Below are 21171 nucleotides of genomic sequence, written 5' to 3'. Positions count from 1 at the left end.
TGCGGGAAGTTCCAGGGGTGTGGCGGGCAAATAAAGATGGGTTCTGATTTTCCTAAGACTGTCCCCTGCCAGCCATGTGAGTACTTACAGACCTGCTTTGGAGGCTGCAAGGGCAAGGGGGAGTTACAAGGAACAGGCTAAAGGTTGTTTAATTCTGTGCTTTACTGACGACCCCCAAGACATCTGTACATTAGGATCGCTTAAGGTGAGTCTAAAAATTCATGTGTATGTGTAACGGCGGACCACCTGAGGTTAACATCTGGCCTCCACATGCACCTGCTCACACACATCTGCACACACAATTCAGAGCCAAATCCTAGCTAGGAACTCACAGAATCAAAACCCCGGAAGCTGGTTTACAGCAGAGTTCTGGAGTCCACTGACAATCTGCTCAAAACTCAACTGAGGACCAGGAGTCAGTAGCTCCATCTGCAGAAGATTCATGCCCAGTGACGCAAGAAAATGGCCACAGTGTGAACACCAGTTACCGCAGCACTTGGGAGGAGGTGGCAGAAAGACCAGAAAGTCAAGGTCGTCTTCAGGCATTTACTGGCCAACAAGGAGGAGATCTGTTTAGGCCAAGCAAAAGCACTAATAGGTATTGGTTGCCTCTGCCTTCAGGTACAATATAAGGTTCAATATAGGTACACTGCAGTTAAACTCGGACACATTTATTCAATTAAATTCCATGTGCACGATGAGAAACACAATCTAAGGTATACTTCTTACATACCTACACTTCAGTGTATACCAAAACTATGTCCTGGGGAGGAGGTTGCTAGAAAAATGGCTCAGCAGGTTAGAGTACTTTCTCTTCTCCCGGGACCTGAGTTTGGTGCCCAGCACCCACAATATGCGGTAAAAATTGTACATTTTTTTTCTTTTTTTCTTTTTTTTTTTTTTGAGACAGGGTTTCTCTGTAGCTTTGGAGCCTGTTCTAGAACTAGCTCTTGTAGACCAGGCTGGCCTCGAACTCACAGAGATCCGCCTGCCTCTGCCTCCCGAGTGCTGGGATTAAAGGCGTGTGCCACCACAGCCCGGCAAGATTGTACATTTTTATATGCCCTTACGGTGTCGCCCCTTCCACGTTTGTGGACAGTAAGCAATTATGACCAGATTTAGGAACATAAAAGCATATAAATTCATGCTGTGAAAACACTCTGGACGCACATCTCCCTGCTCAATGTTGAGTGTAGACAACTCCAGGAGCCCTAACTGTAGGAGCAACAGGCACAGGGCACAGCTATCACTATGACTACATAGGCTAGACCAGGTCTGGCTGTCCTGAAACTCGCTTTGTAGACCAGGCTGGCCGTGAGCTCACAGACACCTGCCTGCCTCCCGAGTGCTGGCATTAAAGGTGTACTCAAACCCATGATTTTACTAGTGAAAATACAGTTAATCTGAGTGCAGAGGTACATACTCACAAACAGCAGACAAGAGAGGCAGATAAGCAGCAGAATGCCTTAATCCAAAGCCAGGTTAATGTACCCTGAAGCTCCAGTTACCCAGGGCTACACAGGGAGACCCTGCATGATACACCATATCCCCCCCGCCCCCAATTAGTCGAGAAGAATACTACATTCCTGGAATTGTACCACTCTCTTTCTCCTAAACCTGCAAGGAAGGACAAATGGCTGAAGCCACACAATGCAAACACCCATCAACTATGGGGAAAGAACAGCGAGCCAAATGCTCTATAAAAATAAAACTGGATGACATCTTGCATTCACCTGCTACCCCACATATATTTCTGCCTTCCTAATCTTGACGTGGGTGATCTTGTGATACGGCTTTGTTAGCTTAGCGCTATCACGTGACGAAAACATAACTTTCTTCTTATAGTTGAGCGAACAGGAGCACAGAAAGATTAAATGCCTTTGTGCAGGTCACTGAACTTGACCACAGCTGCCAGAACCAGAACTGTCAGATATTGGGGTCTACAGGCATGGCCACCATCACACTCTAAAACCCGGTTTCCCGCTCTGTTCCCCAGCACGAACGGAGCATGCATGGCCAGTACACACAGGAGTCAGGTCCTATCTAGATTAAGATGTAGCATCTCTCCCATGTCCCTCACAGTGGGGCCAAAATTTTCCTGACATCCGTGACTGCCACCAATATCTTGGCAGCTCTGTCAAGCAGGAACCATTGCTTCCTTCCTCCCCAGGATACTGCACACCGGGTCCTCCTTTCAGCCCAACAGGTATCAATTGAGAACCGTGCAGGTGAATGTTTGCTGTATAATCAAATCAGAGAACATGCTTCCTCTAGAGGTGACAGAGCGCACTTTGCAGGGTAGTCATGTGAGAGCAGCAACAAAAAGCGGCATTCACGTCAGTTCCTCATCCTCTGGGCTTTCCAACCCCCAAATTCTGAGCCCACTGCCAAGTCCACCTGACAGGTCGCTAAACGGATCAACGCTGTACCGTGTAACTGGACCCACCAGTCCACATTCACTCAGGCACCGGGAGTCTGTGGGGTGCTTCTCAGAAAACGGTAACAGAAGAGAGGACATGGAAAAATCACAGTTCCCAGAGGGAACACTAGCGGATGACAAGGTCAGCCGAGTTGCTGCGAAGGGCTGTTTGTCAGGGTCGCTGTCGTAAAAGGGAGCTATATAAAGAAAAGGCATACTAACTTTAATTTTCTCAAGAAAATGCTACTCTCTGATTTTTCAAAAATATATTTTCAAAAATAGTTCTTTAGTTGATTTGAAAGGACAGAGCTATTGGGGGGGAGGCAGACCCCCTATGTAGCTTAGGCTGGCCTCAAACTTGTGGCCACTCTCCTGCCTCATCTCACCACCACCCCCCATCCCTGACCCTGTGCTGGAATTACAGGTTTGATTACCACATCCAGCTTCAAGTTTGTTTTGCCAGGAGCAGTCCCAGCAGTTCTGATGGAGCCGTGGAGACTATCTCTCTGACCACTGCAGAGTTCTCATGGAGCTGTGGAGACTATCTGACCACTGCAGAGTTCTGATGGAGCCGTGGAGACTATCTGACCACTGCAGAGTTCTCATGGAGCTGTGGAGACTATCTGACCACTGCAGAGTTCTGATGGAGCCGTGGAGACTATCTGACCACTGCAGAGTTCTCATGGAGCTGTGGAGACTATCTGACCACTGCAGAGTTCTGATGGAGCCGTGGAGACTATCTGACCACTGCAGAGTTCTCATGGAGCTGTGGAGACTATCTCTCTGACCACTGCAGAGTTCTGATGGAGCCATGGAGACTATCTGACCACTGCAGAGTTCTCATGGAGCCATGGAGACTATCTGACCACTGCAGAGTTCTGATGGAGCCGTGGAGACTATCTGACCACTGCAGAGTTCTCATGGAGCCGTGGAGACTATCTGACCACTGCAAAGTTCTGTTCTATTGGAATGGAGAGGAAATGAGCAGTGAGGCCCGAGAGCCAAGATCTGCTGATACGCGCTCCTGTAACTTCAGGGCCCTGGGGATGGCTAGTGCGCACCCCTCTGCAGCGTCCTGCCTGCCTCGGTGAGCAGGCTGTCTATCTGGTCCCCGGCTACCTGGTTTACAGGTTTGAGTTCTAAAAAAAGCAGACAGCATTGAGAGGGAAGGCTGGAGCTTGGTTGGTTTGTCACTAGGGTGACATTTCCTGTTTGGATATGTCCAGACACAAAGATGGATGGAAACGTTTCCAGAATTTGGAGAGCAAAATCCAAAGTTTCAACTTACTCATCCACTTACTTTAATACTAAATAAGTATGTGTGTCACAAAGACCGGGTCTAAACAGGTCAGGATGAAATACGCGAGAGCTATCCTCACAACCTCCCTTGTCCTGCAACTATTCCAGGAAGGTGCAGTTCTATTTAGATTTCCTTCCTCAACCTAGGACATGAAAAAGCAAAATAATTTTTCTCCCTGTTAAGTCTTTCCTTTCTGAAGCCAAAGAACTAATGTCCTTCAGCAGAGTAAAGCAAACACCGAGAGCCAGCTGCTCTTCCCCAAGGATGGGGGCAGGGAAGAAGTGGCCAATGGCATGTCAAGGAAACCCAGAAAATGAGAATCTATCTGGAAGTGCAGTTCTGATCAAGCTGAGCCTTTTTTTTTTTCTTCAAATGATGGCCAATCACTAACAAGAGTGCCGCCCTCATAATTTAGGGAGGAAGAACGAGCTATTTCATCACCAAAATGGAAACGAGAAGCAGCTAGCTTGGCATCCCACAGTCTTGTCTCACAAGCAGCGCGTAACAATTCTTTGCTGGTGTTGTTTCCAGAATGAAAAGCAGGTCAACTTACATGGCTCTCTGGCAATGAACTGAGGTACAGTGTTGGGCAATGGAGTACTGGGGTTCGGAGTCCCTACGAGTTTGTTCTTGGCCATCTTCGTGTTTGCCTTAGCAAACTCTAGTCGTAGTGTTTGCGGGATTTCAGGATCGAAGCGGATGCCCTTTGGGAAAAAGAACAAATGGAAGATGTTAACCAGAATGGTGACAAAATCAACACACAAGTAAACTCTGGCCGATGTCACAGGCTCAAGCAAGGGCTCTCGTTCTCAGTATTCACACAGAACATGCAAAACCTACACTACAGCGTGGCCAGAAGGCCAGACAAATGCGGCTCGTGCTACCACAATCTTCAGTTACGTAGATGTGCAAACATCCCTGTTCTTCCAGAACATTGTCTAGTCTGCCTTTTAAAATGGAGACCAGCAAATTCATAACACAGCTTAAAAACTTTGACTGGCAGCTACTGAGGCTGGAAAACATGACCGATCCAGAAAGAGACGCTGGGCTGTGCTGGTTTGACACCTGAAATCCCGAGCAGGCTGCACTCTGAATGGCATTATAAACAATGAAATTCTTCAGGGCTTTTACTGCCGGCTACCTATAAATAAAAAGAACTCTGTCTCTGATTTGGTTTTACAAAGGTAATATAAGTCTCTGTACACTCAGAACACAGAAATTAAACAGCTGCAACATTTTAAATGTAACTATTTTCATTTAATTCCAGCCATTGCATGAATTTGCTAGGCTCAAAGGGGAGAGATCCTGACTTCTTTTATGGTTGGCTTACAAGGTACAAGGAAACAAAAGATTCCACAGGCCTGAGAGAAAAGTAGCTTTAGTCCCTACCTGTGCCTTGGACCTTTAAAAAAGCAAAACAAAAACAAACAACCAAAACAGCTGGAGCCTGGTGGCATTCCCCTGAATTCCAGCACCTGGAAGGGAGGGGCACTTGGAAGGCAAAGGCAGGTAATCTCTGAGCTCAAGGCCAGTGAGTTCCAGGACAGCCAGGGCTACACCTAGAAACACTGTCCTGGGAAAACAAAACAAAACAAAACAAAACAAAAAAAACAAACAAAAACCACGTTTCACTGAAACAGATTCCAGGCAACCTAAACTACGAGATTCACATCAAGTAGATTTCGGGACTTTCTCCCTCAAGAATGTCTCCATCACCAAGCAGAGCTGGGAGCCTAATGAAAGCCATTCCATGGCAGGAATTCTAGACATTACCATCAAAAAGGCACTCCGGATTGGACTCCACGTTTGTCTCAGTCCTGAAAGTGGGGTGTGCTAAGAACACGAGCTTTTCATTTATGTGGGCCCGATGGTCTCTATATCCCTTTCTTTAAAAAAGAACCCTTTCTTTTGAGAACTCCATGAGCGCTGTAGGCACAGCATCCCTCCCGCCTCTTTCCACCTTCCCTCGCTGGAAGAAAAGTTAGGGCTGTTTCCACAAGTCATCAGAATGTCTGGAGACCAGAATGAACGACTCTGAACTTCACAGGTTCAGTTCCAAAGACATAAGGAAAAACATGATAATAACAGCAACAGGGAGTGGTCAGCTGCAGTCAAACAACAGCGTCTCAACCCAGAGACTGCCCTGAGTGTGAAGAACTTATTCTTGACTTGATTATTATGGGGGAAGAAAACCATTAAGGCTTAAACACAGCAAGGGGTAGGGAGCATTGCATTTGTATAACCAAGTCGAACCAACCAAAGTCAAAAAAAGAAGTTCTGTGAAATAAAACAAAAACAATCAGTAAACCTCTGTATTGTATTACCAGAGCACACACGAGGAAACAGTCTTAAGCAGCCTTTGCTTCCGTTCCTCCAATGGACAACCAGACACACTTTATCCTCTCTCAAACCTATTAGCACTGGTTCACATCAATAATTTCAGCACTTGGGAGGAAGCTGAGGCTAAAGGATTATGGGCGTGAGTTCAAGGATAGCCTGGGCTACAGAGTGAGACAAACCCTATCTTTAAGGAAAATAAATGGTAGAATTACCCTCACATCGAATTCCATATTCCCAGATATGGACTAAAGAAGTGTCTTTGCAGAGAGGCAACTGTGTTCCCCTGGAAAGTCCTGCACATCCGCACCAAAGCATGGCAGACATGGAACAGTCACAGCAGACACTTCAGGAGCTCTTGCAAACACCACTGCCCACCAAGCCTGAGCCTGCAGAAACCTGAGACCTAGTAACAAAAGCGTCCGGGGCCTGTCAGTAGCCCCTGGAGCATTTAGCCCTAGACCACAGGGCTCACTTCCTGGAGTCTAGAATCCACCAAAGCCATCACTGTGCTCACCCCTTGTACAGCCAATCTAAAACATACTGGAGAGAGTCCCCCTCCCTCCCTGTCCCCTTCTCATACCCTTTCTCTTGTCTGAGTTAAAATAACATCAACATCATGTTCCAAATCAAAGTTCCAGCATCTTATTAACAAAAACAAAACAAAACAGAAAAGCTCAGAAGTTAAAATGACCTAATTTGTTTGGCAGCTTATTGGGAGGCCAGAGGCTCAGAATACAAGTCGCATTCTGCCAGCATCTTTAGCAGCAATACCATATTTGGTGATCAATATCCTGCCCCACTAGGTTTCTATCCATAGGGATTAGCCAAGTCCCAAACATTTTAAATGGTACAGGATGATGAGCTGGGGGAGGGAGAACAAGCAAGGGAAAGGGAAGGAAAGAAAGGAGAGAGAGAACATGCCATGGGAGGAAATACCTTGTGCTTTTAATTAAAACCTAGTAAGATCCCTCTCTGGCAACAGAAACGTGGTTTTAAATGCTGTCAAGGTGAGAGGACAACCAAAAGAAGCAGGGACTCTCTGCTGCTCAAAACCAACTCTGCCCCTCCAGCCAACAATTCATCAAGACCCTTTCTATCCAAAATGCAAATGGCAGGGGGTTTACACAGATCAGAAAAAGACACGCTCTAGATATCAACATTAACGTGGGGATAAAGATATTGTTCTTTACAAACCACTCATTCCAGCTGCTACAGGGCTGTGCACAGCAATGTGGCCAGTCTCCAGCAATCCAGATTAGGGATGATCTGGAGGCTGAACAGGGCAGCCTGTGTGTGAAGACACAACGCCACAGACAATGGTGGATCCTTGGTAGTCCACTGTGCGTCAGAGAACGCGAGGGTTAAGTATGGTGAAAGAGCAAAGGGCCAAAGGTCACCAGGTGGCAGTGAACCACAGATGGCACAGGGAGTGGGCATAAGCAAAGGTAAGGTCACAACGGGGTCAGGCCCTGGGGGCTCTGCAGTCCATGTGGGGCTGGGGTCCCCACACAGTAGTGCCGTCAAGACCAAGTGGGGGGCTTGCTTTGTTTGCAGTGCTGGGCCACTGTGTTTTTGGATTCAGCATTTCTGACACAGGACTGGAAACTGACTGTTGAGTAATGTTGTGGCCACCTATGCAGTGATCACATGATTCATAGCGGCCAGAGGTCTTTTTACTGTAAGAAAGATGAGCTCCTTGAGAATCCACAACAGGATCTCAGAGACCAGACAGGAAGTCATCAGGGCAGCTGGTTGAGAAAGCAGCCCAACTGGTCCTCTCTAGACTGGGCACTGGGGGACCAATGTCTGTGCACTGTGCCCTTGCTTCTCTGACCACAGCTGATCACTTAAGGGATAGATGCTTCCCCAAGTGACCGAACCATCTTTCTCTTTTGGGATTGAAATCCTGAAGACACAAAAACGAAGGTGGCCAGAGCAGTCACCCTGCCTCTCGTGGAGAGCAGCTGTCCATTTGGGGTTCTTTGTAGAATGTGAATGCCTGGAAGAGGGGTTAACCAGTGCAGTAAACAGAGACCTGTGTCTAACAGTCTGCCCAAGCTGCACAGTGAGCATGCCTATCGGTCCTCAGCAGGGAGTTTAGGGGTAGTAGAATCATTTACAGAGTGAGAGGGAGGGAGGGAAGGAGGGAGGTGGGGAGAGAGGGAGGTGGAGAGGGAGGGAGGTGGGGAGGGAAGGAGGGAGGTGGGGAGGGAGGGAGGGAGGGGAGAAACCAGTAAAGGAGGCAGTCGTGGCACACATACAAAGACACCTGTGGGTTGGCTATATTAAGGCTTGTTGTTAAGAAAAGGGAGAGAGAGACGAGCACAGACTGGGTTATTTGAATTGTTACATACTTTAATTTAAAGCTATAATTGACAAAACCCAGCACAGTCATTTCCAGAAGAGAGAAAGATGAGGCTGGTGTGATGGCCAGGAATCACACGATCAGTCAAGTCAGACTGCTGGCTGCAAATTCTGACAACCTGAGTTGGGTCCCAAACACCCAGGGCGGAGAGAGGTTTTCTCCTCTACTTACATGAGCTCTGCTCCAACCTCCACGGACGTACATGCAGTGGCAAGAACAACATAAATAAAACAAATCCTTTTTTAAAAAAGAGCGCGTCTGAAGCTGGCATTATAGGGAGGGGGTGGCGCACACCTTTAGTCCCAGCACTTGGGAGGCAGACAGAACTTGAGTTGGAGGCCAGCCTGGTCTACAGAGGAAATTCTAGGACAGCCAGGGCTACAGAGAAACCCTGCCTGGGGTGTGTGTGTGTGCGCTCCTTATGGAGGGCTACATTGCCCAGAGCAGGGCCATGGTAGGCATACAACACTCAGCTGGCATTTTCTGTTTACCTTAAAAACTTATGCTGGGCCAGTGAGATGGATAAAGCAGATAAAGGTGTTTGCCATGTGGTGACCTAAGTTCCATCTCTGGAACCGCTGTGAAAGGGGGAACCAAATCAGCCCCACAACCTTGTTCTCTGGCTGTCACGTGTCATGGTCTGCCTATCTTTTAAAAGTTACTGAGAAATTACTCCCAATTTAGAGAACGGGTACGTAGCACAAGAAATTCCTGTTACCACACACAAGTCCCTGAGATGCTGACATATGACCACACGTACTTTTATCTTTCTGCTCCTCTTCTGCCTCTTTCCATAGCTTCTACCACTATTTAAGTCTTATGAGTAATGCATTAACTTCACTGCAGCTTGACTTCCTAAAAATAAGGGCTGTTCTGTGTTTTCTGACCCAGGACCTCTCCAAGAATTGTACAGGGCATCTACCTGTTACCTGCTCCGTCTCCTTGACATTTAATACCAACTTTGTTTTATAAACTGTTTCTCATTGAAGTGTGTGTGTACACGCGCGGCTTCTGATTTACATTCAGCGTTATTTCAGTAGGCAGACGATGTCATTTTGGACCCCCATTAGTGACAGGAGCTTTGATCACTTGCCACATTTTCTCTAGTGTGGGGTCACTAAAATTTTGTTTTTGTGTTTGGTTAGGGATAGCGTATCATTGTAACCCAAACTCAGAGAAGCCCTACCTCAGGCTACATGGCACTAGGATTCCAGGCCACTGACAGGCCACCAGTTCTGGCTAGCTCTTCTAACAATGAAACGCCTTACCAGAATAGTCCTCTCAGGCTTTAGAAACACCCCACTTCTCACGAAGACTAGTGGAAGACTTACTTCCAACTCTCACCGGCACGAATGGTGCCATGGTAAACTAATCATTCCCTTTTTGTAGTGTATTTTGTCTCACAAGGCAGCTCTCCCTGGCTGTCCTGGAACTCACTACATAGACTAGGCTGGTCCAAACTCTGGAGATCCCTTTGTTTCCTGAGTGCTGGGACTAAAGGAGTGCACTACCACCAGGCATGGCTCATTCCCTTTCCACACGGTACTTCTTATTCCCAGGAAAACGAGCATTCACATCAGTGCTGACGTACAGGTTTGTATTGTGTGATTATAATTCATTGCTTTATGACTGACAGCCTCATTCTACCCAAACCTTGTCTCGGAGGCTTTCCCACCCATGGATTCAACTGTTGGCAGACTGAGAGTATCTATCATCCAAAAAAAAGACTAAAAATCTCCAGAACAGCAGTGTGTGGCACGTGGCACGCTAAGTTTTAACTGTCAACTTGACATGACTTAGAGCCAGGTGTGAAGACAGACACTGGAGTGGGGAACTGCTCAAATCAGGCTGACCTGTGGCCATGTCTGTGAAAGATTATCTCGATTGATAACCGATGTAGGAAAGCCCAGGCCACTGTGGATAGCAACTGAGGAAGAGCATGGTGGCGCACACCTCTAATCCCAGTACTGGGGAGGCAGAGGCAGGTCTCTCTGAGTTGGAGGCCAGTCTGGTCTACATAGTCAATTCCAGGACAACCAACACAGGTACAGAGAAACCCTGTCTCAAAAAACCCAAACCCAAATCAAAGGGGCGGATCAGGGTTGAGTTCCAGCACCTGCATGGAGGCTCTCGACTGTAATTCCAGCTCCAGGGAATCTTAACATCCTGACACCTTCTGCTGGCCTCTGGGTCTGCACTCACATGCACGAAACACTCATACACATAAACTAGGAATAAATAAATCGGTTGTGCATCGTAGTGCATGCCTTTTGTCAGTGCTTGGGAGGCGGAAGCAGGAGGATATCTCTCATTCTGAGGCCAGCTAAGTTTACACATTGAGCTCCAGATGAGCAGGACCTACACAGTGAATCCCTACCTTTAAAATCAAAGAAAAGAATATTAAAACAATAAAATAAAAGGGCACATGGCTGCTGCCGTGAGTTCCTTTCCTGTCACTATCCCTGAACATACAACACAGCTACTATTTACACTGCATCAGGAGCTCTGGGAGGAGTCATGACATTCTTCGCTGTCAAAGACTGTGACGTTACAAAGGCGCGTTAGTGCTTTCCCCTTGGGAGTTAGTTTAAGTTAAGTAGGCCTGTCAATCGAGCAACAGGAAACTGTATGCTGAGTTCTTGGTATCTTTTTAATGTACTCACACACCCACGAGAGCAGCCTCACTGCTAACTAAATCTGGTAGTTCGTCTGGCCTTTTTATCTCCTTGGCCACCAGCCAAAATCCTAAGCAAGCTGCCCAGACACTCTAGGGTCGGTCTCTCTTCTGAAGACCCCTGCCACCTCCACACAGCTGCTGGCAGACCTCCTCAGCTTTCTTCCTCTTCTCTAACTCCCTCTTTCTGGCTGTTGCCAGGAATTACAATCTGTTGGCCCTGTTATTCTAGTAAGATGGTCCTTGAGCATCCTTCTGAGTCCGTTTTAAACCACTTTTTAGCAAGATTAAAAACTCACAAAAAGGCATCACTATTCCCTAGTAAGCTTTAACCCCCAGCCCCAAATTCTAATGAATTTACTGATAGGAAGGGTCTTATGTATCCCAGGCTGGCTTGAACTCCCAGTCCTCTATGTCTCCCCTTCCCAAGTGCCTGGATAGATGGATTATGGGGTGCCACCACGCCCCAACCCATCAATTCCTGTGTGTTCAGCTGAGCAATCCTATGCAACTGCCTCTACTGGTGAGCAGCATACCACCCTCACCCTCCCTGCTCACTCTAAGCGTCTTGCTTCTTCTTCCGGTTAAGGATGATGGCTACTTCCTGTTGGAACGCTCACTTGCTTTCTCACGGCCCAGTGATCACACATCTCTGAGACACATGTACATCAAACAATAATCACACTAGAGAGCATGCCCCGGGGTTCATCTTGCTCAGACTTTCCTGGCTGAGACTTGTCCTTCTCTACACTCGACTCCTAAGGGAAATCCTCTTCAGCTTTAAGGAATAGGGGGTCCAGAAGCAGCCCAGCCAGGTTTGTGTGCCAAAGGTGGAAAGAAACAGCTCTTGTTTAATGAACCAATCCATTCTTACTTTCAAATACAGGGTAATTTGTACTAGAAATCACACAGAGAACCAGAATGTAGGAAAATCATTCCTTTTACAGTAATCTCCTTGGCTCTTCCTCAGCCTTAAGGACTTCTAACTCAAGGCTGGAGAGATGGCTCGGCTAAGGGTAGGTACCGCTTCCAGAGGACCCGAGTTTGATGTCAGCATCACCTCTGTAATTCCAGCTCCAAGAGATCCAACACCTCTGGCCTCCGTGGGCACTACTCACCTATACACACAGACAGACACACACGCACACACTTAAGATTAAAGCAGATTTTTTTTTTTTTTTTAGGGCAACATCAATAGAACAGCCAGCACAGATCCCAGAAAACAATAAGAAACCAGAGGAAAAGGTCCCCTAGCCAAAGCCAGGCTTGTTACTGAGCCAATCAACGGCCTTTCTAGATTAATGTCTACTGTCCCTTCTGATGCACAGCTTCATGGTTTCTGGCTGTAAAATCTCATATTCTCAAGTCCTTCTATTATCATCTGGTTTCCTAGCCAACACTCAAGGTAGCTTCTTCATGACCTGGTCTACGTCCTAACCCCCACACACCTGTCTTATCACCGACTACACGGGAGACATTACTAACTATGCCTTCTTTCTCTTTACAGAGGCAGAAGCCTTAAGAAATCAAGCAGTGTGGTGAGCCTGGAGGGAGGGTCAGGAAAGTGACTTCCTGCCCAATTATCAGTAAATATCAAGCATTGAACAATTGAGTTGAACCAACAGTGTTGGTTACTGTAAGCAGTAGCAACAGAAAACAGTACGGGGGGGGGGGGGAGCACTCCGTAAACAGAGTGGTGAACCGTGCTGATCCTGGGGAGGTTTTCCTAGGTCTTTAGATTCAAATTCCGTGAGATCATCAGTTGGCTGGGATTTACTAAACAGTGACAGGTTTCCCAGCAACCTGCTCCTTCTATAAGAAAGTCACATCTCTTCCCTACAGTTGACCAGAACCAGATAATAACAGTAGAGAGAATGACTTGTATTACCCATTCTGAAACACTTCAAACTCAAGTTTTCCAATCACAACAGTATGTGGGAAAGCCACGGGCAAGATAGTCAGAGGCTGGAAGGGGTTTAATTATACAATATTATGTTCAAAATATTGCTTTTGGCTAGATGAAGTGGTACTTGAGAGGCCAAAGGAAGTCAAGTTCAAGGGCAGTGTGAGCTATGCAGTGAAACCCCGTTGCAAAACAGATTCCTTCTACCATAAGAAATGTATTTGAGGATTTTCTTCTACTTCAAAAATAAATTCTGTACCCATTAGCAATCGTTCTTTCTCCTTTTTCTCTTCCAACTCTTCCCCCAACACTCATAATAATGTTTTCAATCTATATGAATTTGATTATCTAGTTTATATAATTCAAATAAATAAAATGTAGCATTTTCAAACAGGACCCTTCATCAAGAATAATGTTTTCCAGGTTCACTTATTTGTGTATTATTCCAGATACCACAGGTTATCCCACTGACGATTATTTTTATTGACTAATACTCTACTGTATAGATATTAAATAAGCACACGGTATTTAACAGCCTTTCCCCAGCTAATGGCAGTAGATTATTTCTGTGTGCACACAGACACGCATCTTGGTGCCTGTACGGAAGTCAGAGGACAACTCATAAGAAACACTTCTGTCCTACCTACCACCATGTGGGTTCTGAGGATCAAACTCAGGCTGCCAGGCATGGCCACAGGGACCTTAACTCACTGAGCTATCTCACTGCCCTGTGTCAGCTTTTTGACTGTATTACATATTAGCCCATTACAGATACTGGGGAACAGATTTCTGTATGAACACATACTTTGAGCAGAACTATATCATGAGGTAATTCTCCGTTAGCTTTTCTAACACTATCAGACCGGTTCAATTCCATCCGCTGATGCCCAAGCATCCGGATTTTCCTACTCCTCTGGCCAGACACTACCTGTTGCCTGTCTCTATGTTCACAGTCTACAGAGTGTGAACAGACACACGGTTATGGTTCTGATTTGCATCCCTCTTATAGAAAGAGTAAGTCCACTGTTTTCCAAGAGCATTTTGGTCACAGGGAGGAAATATCCTGGGGACAATCTCCCAACAGAAAAGAAGGAAATTAAATGAAAGTACTTGTGAAATTAAAAGCAAACGTTAGGAATAAAAGCTGCTTTCTGATGCTGTTGAAAGGCGGGCCATTTCCAGCCCAGCCCAGCAGGTAAATACACGCATTTCAGCCGCTCCGAGGTCTTACGGGGGCTGAAACACGAAACAGATTTGGAGTTTTCGGGAGTGCTATCAGCTTTCACTTCTGCCAGCATCATAAAATGGATTAGAACCAGATTCTAGACAGCCTTTAAGCAAAGCTCTCCCTAGAGGTCTGTGAAAACAGCCTTTTCATTCCAATGACAAGGCAAAGACAAAGCCCTCCAGGTCATCAATAACCTCAGAGTGGGCAGGAGCCGGTCAGAGACAATAGTTAAAGGAAGAGCAGCAGTTTGGTGCAAATGTAAATAAAGGGATGACTTGACAAAACCAGGAAATTAAAAAAATAAAATAAAATAAAATAAACGGTAAAAAAATTTCAACACCAAAAAAATCTATCTTGCATTGCTGTTATTTCTGAGAGGAATCAGAAATCTTCTACCATTTAATAAACACCATTGTGTCCCAGTGATACGTGCAATAATTCAAGAAATAGTGCAAACCGCTGGAGACCAGGCAAATATCTGTATCAAGCAAGAAATTCACCCAGTTTCAGAGCTGGGAATTTTGGAGACATCTGAACCTAGTGTGTTCACCTGTGGACAGGACTGCTCCCCAGCCAATTAGGGATAATTGGATCTGTGAGGGTGTGTGGGGCTGCTGGCCACCTGGCATTAAGCGAGGGGAGGGAAGGATGATACCGGCCTACCGGAAAGAGCATAAACCTCACTGCAGGGCCAGGGGTAGAACTCAGAAGGCAGTGTCTGCACAGCGTTCACGAGGTCACGGGTTCAATCCCCTGTAGGAGCTGGAGGGTGCTGTGTTAGGCTCATCTTAAACGCCATGAGCCTCTGCCACGTGAGAAAGGAAGAGCCACCCATATTAAGTAATCCGCTCTTGTCCCCAGGTGAGTGCTGAGAAGCCACCAGAACTCAATTTTCTGCTTCTCTGGCCTGGGACAGGCTTCTAGTTTTATAAAGACCACATTGTTCTGCTCATCATCGAGGTTGTTGTTCACTCTCCACTGTGCTGAAACCCGGGTGCACGTGGGTTCCGGAGAAGAATGAACAAAGGAACGCAGCCATCGGATGGCTGTGTCTCATACCTTCCTAAATAAGGATGCTGCTGGCGGAAACCTCAGGACTGTTAATACCACAGCGAGGACTGCTGGGCCACGGCCCGCTCAGACTATGGCCGACCAATCACACCCTGTTCTTTTCCCTGATCCAACCACCCCCGAGAAGTGCTTGCCCTGGCTTCAGCTCAGAATAATCCAACTTAAGGCTCACTGTCCAAGCTCGAGTTAGACCCACACGACAGTACATGTGCCTCTCCATTAGCAAGACATCGCTATGCTTCAATAAGCAGACCCCCTTCCCAGGGCTGTCTACGGACATGTGGTTGTGTGCCTGATGGAGTCGCAGACACAGGGATAGGAATTCAGGCACAATTCCTTGTTAAATGAAGTACCAGGGTGCTAGGTACCATCTACCTTCATTTTAGTCCGTGAATGAAACTCAAAACTATGAAACTTGCACTCAGGAGGCAAAGACAGGCAAATTTTAACAGGCTCCAAAGCTACAGAGAAACCCCGTCTCCAAAAACCAAACAACAACAACAACAAAATCAACTATGAAACTTTATATTGCTTTGAAGTAACAGGAGTATTATTCCATGCCTAGGCTAGAATAATCTGGAGGCTTAGCCACTATTTCCTGATTGTGTAATTCTTACCTCTGACAAACTAAGGTTTCTGAGTACTAAGACACAATTAACTTGACTGTTACAGTAGCTCACCCTTCATTAACCAACTGTGTCCGGGAGTCTGAGGACTGGACACTTCCTAGTGACCAGGCAACTTCCTTAAAGGCCATGAAATCAGGCTTTGCTCTCATTTATATGATGAAATGGCGTTTTAACCCCGCCCACACCCCACTAAGCCACCTGCCTCAGGTTATGAACTACAGTGGGGAAACCCTTATTACTGCTCCAGGTGGTCTTGCTTGCTTGCTTAATTTCCTTCCACTGGCTAGGCAGGAGCAGGCAAGAAAGCCCGTGCTTAATTTCCTTCCACCAGCTAGGCAGGAGCAGGCAAGAAAGCCCGTGGTCCAGGAACACCGACACCTCGGCAGTGGCTAAGGACAGTGGCAATTATAAACACCTCAAGTAGAGGCCACAGCTCTGTGGAACTTCCTTGCAAGAGAGCTTTTAGGCTTTAGGGACAGGTTTGGGAACTAGTTGCCTTGGACCAAAGGCTACCTTTACGCTGCTCTCTCCCACTGAGCGTGAGAACCTTTGCAGGGTCTGCCTTGAAGAGAAAGGGAGACTTCCCTGTGGGTGGTTAGATTAGTCCACAGTGTAAGCTATGTACAGATCCCTGGGGGCCCAGTGTTCACTAGCACATGCTATTCCTCCAAACTGGAAGCTTCCTTCCTCTGTCGCCCCACCTTCTGGGCATTTTTGGAGAGGTGTTTGCAAGGCTTACAGAGGCAAAGGAGGCATCCCCAGACAGCGGTGCAACCCCTGAGCTGCTAGTTATCCGTCCGCAAGAGTTTTGTGAGAGAAATCTTTTAGCCCACAGGGCTTTTCTAACCTCCGCTCTGCTTCGCAGGCCCCATGTCTGCTGATCCATGGACTGACCTGCTCCTGGGGGCCTGGGCAAACCGCAGAGACTGGATCCTCTGGTGCAGGACTAGGGCAGACACCAGGAGCTATCAGACTCTATCCAGCTTGGCTGTCCACACGAGCTAAATTGATTTCCACTAGAACACATTTACTTTCTGTGAGCCAGGAACCCCTCCCTGTGCACATCACTGCGCCTGAGGAGAATCTGCTTTGTATAGGATGACTGTAAAGTCATGACAGGGCCTTTGAAGACACGACGAACTCCATCTTTAACATGTCAACACACCAGAGTTTATTTTCCAAAAGGTCGAGAGGCCACGAGTGTTTGAACTTTTGCCTCTATGTTCTCCGAGTCTCCTGAAAAGAATGATTGAAAGACCTGTACCCTGACAATGACAGGAAGGGGCTGTCTACAAGCCAAATACACCCAGCCAGCTACTCATTAAAGCAGAATTTTACTGGGTGGCTTTGAAATAGATATTATATGAAAAGGAACACGGGCCAGAGAGCAGATGGTACTCTTTTACCTAGGAATTCTGACAATAACATTTTCACTCCAAAGACCTCTGGAGGTAAATAGGGGCCTCTGAGCACTGTTGGGACGATATACACATAGAAGCATCGCCCTTTCCCCTGTCATGAAGTCAGGGCTACTCCCAATCCTTTCATTCAAACAAATGGTAAACAGGCAAAAGCTCCAACTGGGCCAAACGGATGCAGCTCAGTTGTCAGGGTGCGTGCACAGCACACAGGATACCCCAAATTTGAGCATGAGCACCCCATTAGCTTAGTGTGGTGGTATATGACTACTACCTGAGGTGGCAGAAGGACCAGAAGTTCAAAGCCATTCAAAATTACATAGGGGGTTAGAGACAAGGCCTCAAACAGAAAACTAAACAAAACCAAGAATATATGCCGAGTACAGGGGCCTGGGTTCAAACCCAAGCTGATATCATTGTCGCCGTAACCATCGCCAGCATAACCACCGCCAGCACCATCGTCGTCGTTGTCACCATCAACCATGGGGTGATATAGAGAACAAACTTTATCAGTGATCTTCATGTGCTCGGTGTCAGCCAGAGACATTGGATACCAGAGAAAATGAAACACACAGAATTTTCATAGTTCAGTTTTTGTTGTTTGTTGTCGGAGGCTGATTGTTTGTTCCGGGCCACTCAAACCCAAAATAATTACACAGAAACTATATTATTTAAATCACTGCTTGGCCAATCACTTAAGTCATATACCACCACACTAAGCTAATGGGGTGCTCATGCTCAAATTTGGGGTATCTGACATCTGTCTCCTCCAGTGGCTACATGGCTTCTCCCTGACTCCGCTGCCTTCTTTCTCCTCTCCCAGCATTCAGTTAGTTTTCCCACCTAGATCAATTTCTGCCCCATCACAGGCCAAAGCAGCTTCTTTATTCATTAACCAATAAAAGCAACACATATAGAGAAGGACTTCCCACATCAGTTGTTTTTTTCTTAGGGAGGGTTAAGTACCTTACTGTACTTCACCAAGGCCCATGTGGGACTCAGTAAAAACTTCTGAGATTAGAAAGTGGGTGAAAGCCGGGCGGTGGTGGCGCACGCCTTTAATCCCAGCACTCGGGAGGCAGAGGCAGGCGGATCTCTGTGAGTTCGAGACCAGCCTGGTTTACAGAGCTAGTTCCAGGACAGGCTCTAAAAACCACAGAGAAACCCTGTCTCGAAAAACCAAAAAAAAAAAAAAAAGAAAGTGGGTGAAGAAAGATAAAATAGGAGGGCGTAGAGACGCCTTGGTGGCTGAGAACACCCCGAGGACCAGAGTTTTCTCCCAGCACCAAAGCTGAGTGGCTCACAAACAGTATGTAACGTGGTCACCTGCATGCATACTGCATAGACAGGCAGACACAAATTTTAAAGTAAATTCAGAATAACAGACAATAAGTAACTTATAGACCTCCATGTCCACGCAAGGAACCTTTATTAAATGCCATGAGACACAACCTGAGGAAGTGAAGGTAGGAGGGGTTGGAAAGAAGGGGCTCAGGAGGTGGTGATATAAAATCCAAGTGTGTGCACACACACAATTACATACGTATGTATGAAATTGTGAAAGAATATATACATTATTTAAAAAAAAAAACAAGAGCAGAAACAAGGTCTGCCGGTATGCAGATGTAACAGTCCCAACGTTATATGTTCACCTATGAACACACGCTTCAATCATTGCCCTTGTTAGCTGGTCTGTACTACTGAGTGAGAACAGTCAAGACAATGCATGTCTCCGGTCACAGCATAGCTGAAAAAAAGCCAAGAGGACTTATGTGTGAATTCACTGTGCACTGCACCTTAAAAACTAGTTGAACGGTCTCTATCTGGCTTGGTGGGTCCATGCTACCTGCCACTACCTGTGCGGATCTGAGTTCCATGCCTACAACACACATGGTAGAAAGAGAGGGGATTCCTGAACATGACGCTCGCTCTGACCTTCACGCGTGATTCTCTCATTAAAAAAAAAAATTGTGATAGGGTCTCATTTTATCCCAGGCTGGCCTCAAACTCAGAGAACCACCTGCCTCTGTCTCCCAAGTGCCACTGGGCCCTGTGTCTTAAAAAGATAAAACCTCAGGGCTAGAGGGATGGCTCAGGGGCTAAGAGCACTGGCTGCTCTTTCAGAGGACCTGGGTTCAATTCTCAACACCCACATGGCAGCTCACAACTGTCTGCACCAACAGTTTCAGGAGACCTGGTACCCATGGCAAAAATATCAATGCGCATAATTAAAAAAGAATTAAAATCCTCAAACAAAACATCAACAAACTGGCTGTGAAGGTGCACACCTTTAATCTCAGCACTCTAGGGAGGCAGAGGGAGGGGGATCTGTGAGGCCAGCCTGGTCTACAGAGTGAGTTCCAAGACAACTAGGGCTGTTATAGAGAAACCCTGTCTTGGAAAAACATAAAAACAAAAACCTAAATTCTTTCCCAAGTGATGGCAAACAGAAGCCACTTCCTTTCCCAAAGGCCGCACATGCTCAGTCAGAAGGCTGTGCTGAGGAAAAAGCCTGGAGTCACTGGGGGGGAGGGGGGGACACGACGAGTTTTGGAATACTGACTTCACATCACCCGACTATATAGGTGTTTTAGAGACACAGTCACTTTTGTAAAGATAAGAAGATTACTGGTTCTGGAGCTAGTGTTTTAAGGATGCTTTGTCTTCTGATTTGATTATAGAAGACGAGGTCTGATTTTACATATTATCTATTACATACAATGTTATATCATACTACATAAACTGACAGAAGAAGGCAATGGCCCCAGGGCCGTGTGAAAGAGCTTCACAATGTGGGGGTTTGGGTACTGCTACCAGGGTACAACATGAAGTCTCACAATTATAAACACCAAGTGTGAGCATCCCGGTGTCTACTGTTTAAACCTTATGAAGAATAAAGCATTGTAAGGGCGGCAGGTCAAGAAGACATATTTAACATGCTCGTCTCCCGGTCTTATCTAAGTGCTCCTTGGGTTATCTGAGGGCCATTTAACTTTCTATGCTTTAAGGATCATTCTGGAAAGTTTACTTTGAGCTTTTATCAGCGGCTGGTATAGAAGGAGGTTGGGGGACTGGGGAGAGGAGAAAAGAAAAATAGCAATGACATAAACTCTGTAACTGAGAAAAAGACAGTTGCCTGAACTTTCCGGGGCCATTGTCAAAAGGCTTCCATTTTAAGATCAGACACGGGCCACAGTGGGCCCTCATGTCTGTTTACAGGCCCACTCCTGCTGCCCGGCTTCCCTGCAGGGAATGCTCCCACTCCCACTCTCTGTGCACTCCCGGGTTCCCTAATATAATGAAGAGTAACAGAAGGAATCCAGTAGGTACAGCCTCACAATTACCAGATAGCAGAAATGCCCAGAAGGGAAAGGGCCATTCTACATTAAAAATAATATATGAGACTCTAATTTACTACTAATACTACTTTATTGCTACTACTTATTTATTACTACTTTATTTACAACTACTTATTAGCACTTTACTATTAATTCTACTTGACTATGTATTAATGACTTTTACTTTACAAAGGATAAAACTGGTGTCATCTATACCATCTTATTTCTATTCTAAAGGTCATACAAGCAGCAGTATAAAGGTATTCATGATGGGATGAGAAGTGGGGCAAAAGTTGCACCTTACAAAGAGGGTCTCGTGCACCCAGGCTAGCCTCAAGCTCACCCCGCAGCTGAAGACAAGTGCTGGCATTTGCACCCAGAGCTCTGAGCATAGCAGGCAAGCGCATCCTCAGCCAAAATCGTTTTCTTTTCAAATGCTGGAGACGGAACCCAGAGCCTTGCACTCGAGGCCAGGATTCTACCACT

General features: G+C 46.4%; 1 protein-coding gene across 5 annotated transcripts in view; it reads right to left on the bottom strand.

Annotated features, from left to right (window-relative positions):
* The window catches only part of Rbpms (RNA binding protein, mRNA processing factor), a 146832-nt gene that overhangs the window by 43098 nt on the left and 82563 nt on the right, over window positions 1-21171 (bottom strand). For all 5 annotated transcript variants that reach the window (XR_005976311.1, XR_005976312.1, XM_041673925.1 and 2 more), the window contains exon 5: window positions 4273-4423. Coding sequence is in view for 3 of the 5 variants with exons in the window: in XM_041673925.1 (XP_041529859.1) it covers window positions 4273-4423 (151 nt within the window). In the remaining 2 variants the exon portion in view is untranslated. The remainder of the gene's footprint in view (window positions 1-4272; window positions 4424-21171) is intronic.

This window comes from Microtus oregoni, unplaced genomic scaffold (genome assembly GCF_018167655.1).
Source record: "Microtus oregoni isolate MIOR12 unplaced genomic scaffold, Mior012 000024F_ref0000369, whole genome shotgun sequence".
Classification (NCBI taxonomy): Eukaryota; Metazoa; Chordata; class Mammalia; order Rodentia; family Cricetidae; genus Microtus; species Microtus oregoni.
The sequence above is the reverse complement of the archived record's forward strand: the minus strand, read 5'-3'. Positions and strand labels throughout refer to the sequence as shown.